The 3,485-nt window shown below is 41.2% G+C and overlaps 1 protein-coding gene across 1 annotated transcript; it reads left to right on the forward strand.

The window, feature by feature from the left end:
- Positions 1 to 1,688: 1,688 nt before the first annotated feature.
- LOC104618647 (histone-lysine N-methyltransferase SETMAR) lies at positions 1,689 to 2,486 on the forward strand (the record flags this gene model as incomplete). Its single annotated transcript, XM_010284292.1, has 1 exon — positions 1,689 to 2,486. A coding segment is annotated over one exon (798 nt), but the record flags the coding sequence as incomplete, so codon positions are not given.
- Between the last annotated feature and the right edge of the window lie 999 nt (positions 2,487 to 3,485).

Consider the following 3,485-nt stretch of genomic DNA (forward strand, 5'->3'; position numbering starts at 1 on the left):
CGGCGCCTCGGCGAGCCTGTTTGCAGGCGTCGTCCCTTCACACAGGCTGTCCCAGGCACCGCCAGCCCCAGCCCTCACGGGGTGACGCTCAGCAGCAGGGCTGTGAGGTTTCTTCCGCCTCGGTACCGGCCTCGTTATGTGCTCGCTCTTCGCCGTGTGCTTCAGTTACGTATATACACAGTTTTTTCGCCATTTGTGGCATTTTGTAGGTTTTAATTGCGCAGTTAAGACGTCACGTTTTAGGAAGAATAAAGCTCTTGCGCTACGGGGCGTTAGCGTCAAGCACAGGCTGAAACCCGAGTGGGAATAAAAGTCTGACAGGCTTGGCAGGCGCTTCCCACTGCACAACCATCTGAGGTGGTTTACAAGATAAGGTATAATCTAGAAATACAGGGTCATACTTTATGCTTTTTTCATGCTTTCTCAGGCATAGCCCAGCTTCTGCCATCTTCTCTGTTAATTGTAGTAAGTTCCAAAAGCATTTTCTGGAAGTACACCTTACTGCTTAGGAGCTCGCTTCAGTGATGCTGGAGAGTCTTAAGAAAACAGAATGAAGTAGCTTCTGATAAATCGGGATGGGCGGGAAGAACTAATCCAAACAGACGCTAATCTTCCTAAATTGTGTGATGTGCTGGTATTTAAAAGAAATAGGAAAGCTTGTGGTCGGTGAATGGGAGAAGAGGGGCCTATTAAACTTGGTTTTGAGTAAAGCCAAATGACTGAGAAGGCTGATGTTCAGGAAAAAAGAAACTTGTGAATGAACTGGCATGTTTCCCAACACACAGAAGCTACCAGACATAAGCTACTATGAAATGTAACATTTAGTAATAACACATACTCCAGGTTTCTAAATAAAGCTTTGCAAGCTGAACGTTGAGAAGAAAGTAAAAATATACATGTAGCTGTGTTTCTGTTTTGAGTTCCAAATTCAGCACAGTGTCTGTCAGCTTTTGTTTTGCAACAGTTCATGGTTCTATAATCATTCACCTGCTGGGGGCATTAGTGTAATTTTGAGAACCTGATTTTCAACTAGGGTTGTTTGAACTGAACCACATCTGTTCCTGCAGACAGAATTTAGGGTGAAGCAGATCCATCTCTAGGTTTACCTTGCAACAGAGTAGTTAGCTCAGCTTTTTTCTAAACATGAAGAGGTGTGCTAGTGCAACACCATCATCACTTTGTAACAGAATTACCAGGAGCAAGTTTCAATGCAACATTTTGAAGAGAGAAATTGAAAGTATCTTGATTTTTAACAAAAAGGGGCGTTTGAAATTCTGTGACATAAAATAGATATAGACTACCCTTGTAAGTGGCTTATTGCACATTTTGCAGCAGGAGGAATGACTTTAAAGCCATTAAATATAAATCTTATCTAGTAAAGTAGATCCAATTAGCTGACATGTTTTTCCTGCTAAGAATTTTTCTTTTTTTTCTGGATAATAGACTATTTTGAGCAATCTAAAAACTTTTTTAGTCTATACGGAGTATCTGGTTTGCATTCTTTAAAATGTTTTAGAAAAGTTAGAATTGTAGTTACAAGTTTACAGGAAAAAGAAGTGTTCAGTTCATTACTTCAGTTCCCCACATTCAGAGATCAGTCACTGCCAAACACGGACTTCTTAAAAGTTTGGTAGCCTCTGTGAAAAGAAGTGTTGAATGTGACAAGGATTTGACTGTTCTCTTCACAGTATAGCCCAGACAACGTGGCTGGAGCAGACGGAGACTTTGACCCCACTGAAATCACCTTTCCAGGATGTTCTTGTGTTACCAGCTCCTGTGCGGTTCATGTGTGCCCGTGTCTTTGCCACGGTGAAAATTACAACAGTTTGTGCCTCAGGCCTCCAGCCAAAGAGGAGGAGTACGCCAGGCCTGTTTTTGAATGCAATGCCATGTGCCAGTGTGGTGAATCCTGTCAAAACAGGGTTGTTCAGAGGGGTTTGCAATTCAGACTTGAGGTATTCAAGACTCAGAAGAAAGGGTGGGGTCTTCGCACGCTGGAATTCATAGCTAAAGGACGATTTGTTTGTGAATATGCTGGTGAAGTTTTAGGCTTTAATGAAGCACGTAGAAGAATTCAGGCCCAGACATCAAAGGATTCGAACTATATTATAGCTGTGAGGGAACACCTCCATAGTGGTCAGATAATGGAGACATTTGTTGACCCCACGTACATTGGTAACTTAGGCAGATTCCTGAATCATTCTTGTGAACCGAATTTATTTATGGTGCCAGTTCGAGTTGACTCAATGGTGCCTAAACTGGCACTTTTTGCAGCTACTGATATCTCTGCTGGACAGGAACTTACATATGATTATTCAGGAAGATTCCATAATTTACCAATAACTAATAGAGAAGGAAAAACTTCAGAGGAAGAGAACAGATTGAGAAAGCCTTGCTACTGCGGGTCCCGCACATGTGCTGCCTTCTTACCTTGGGACAGCTCCCTCTTCTCAACACCAGATGCTTGTTCAGGGACCTCTCCCTAGCTTTTTAGTCCCTAAATATACCTAACGAATGTATTTTCTCTAGTAGTTAAATTGCAGTTAAATAAAACTCTTGTGTATGCCACCAAAAAACACATGTGCTTCTGGAGTAACGGCTAAAAGATAAGATTTTCAGAATAACTTGATGCAACATCCTGGAGGCTGTCTTGAAGGTGGATGGTATGAGGGTGCACCGGAGCTTAAGGTGTTCCCAGATCAGTTACTAAGCCAGGCCTGGTAGCTTTTTTCGCTTGTTTTTTTCTGACAGGTTGCTGTATGTTAACGCACCTCTCTCAATTAGTACCTTTGAGAAAGAATGAACTTTAACATTGGTACACAGAAAGGACATGAGAGCAATGAGAAATGTCACTGAAAATTACACAAGAGAATGAGACCAAGGAATCTGGACATTCGCAAGAGGGCATTACATTTCTCAAATAACATTAGAAAAAAAATTTTTAATTACTTGCTATAATGTTTTTTTTTGTTTTGCACAACCTAAACAACTAGTTATTATTGATGTAAAAAACATGCCCAGAAAGGTTAGCTTGAATGCTTCTTCCCCCACTTTTCCATTTCCAGTCACATCTTGCTGCTTGCCAAAATGCAGTTTTTAGTGACAAGTTCAGTTTCGTTGCCATTTAGTTTTTGTGTAAACAGCACAGTACCACAGGCTCTGAGAAGTACAATCATGCCATCTTTTCAAATCACATCTATCTCAAGGCTCACCCAATAAGATTTCTGCAGTAATAGCAAGCAGCACGTCCACGTTACTTGCCAGCACTATTATTACATGCTCAGGAAGCAAATTCAGACTGCAGTCTAAAGCAGTATGGTGCTGCTATTCTGACTTCTGAAATGGATTCAAGTGGGAAATCATAAAGTACATCTGAACAATAAATTTGTCTTTTTACATTGTTGAACAGCTGGCAGATATGTGAATGCTCCTTTCAGCTACTAACAGGTTTGTTTTCACTTTCCCACAGAGCCAAACAGTATGAA

Source organism: Phaethon lepturus, unplaced genomic scaffold (genome assembly GCF_000687285.1).
Source record: "Phaethon lepturus isolate BGI_N335 unplaced genomic scaffold, ASM68728v1 scaffold41993, whole genome shotgun sequence".
Taxonomy (NCBI): Eukaryota; Metazoa; Chordata; class Aves; order Phaethontiformes; family Phaethontidae; genus Phaethon; species Phaethon lepturus.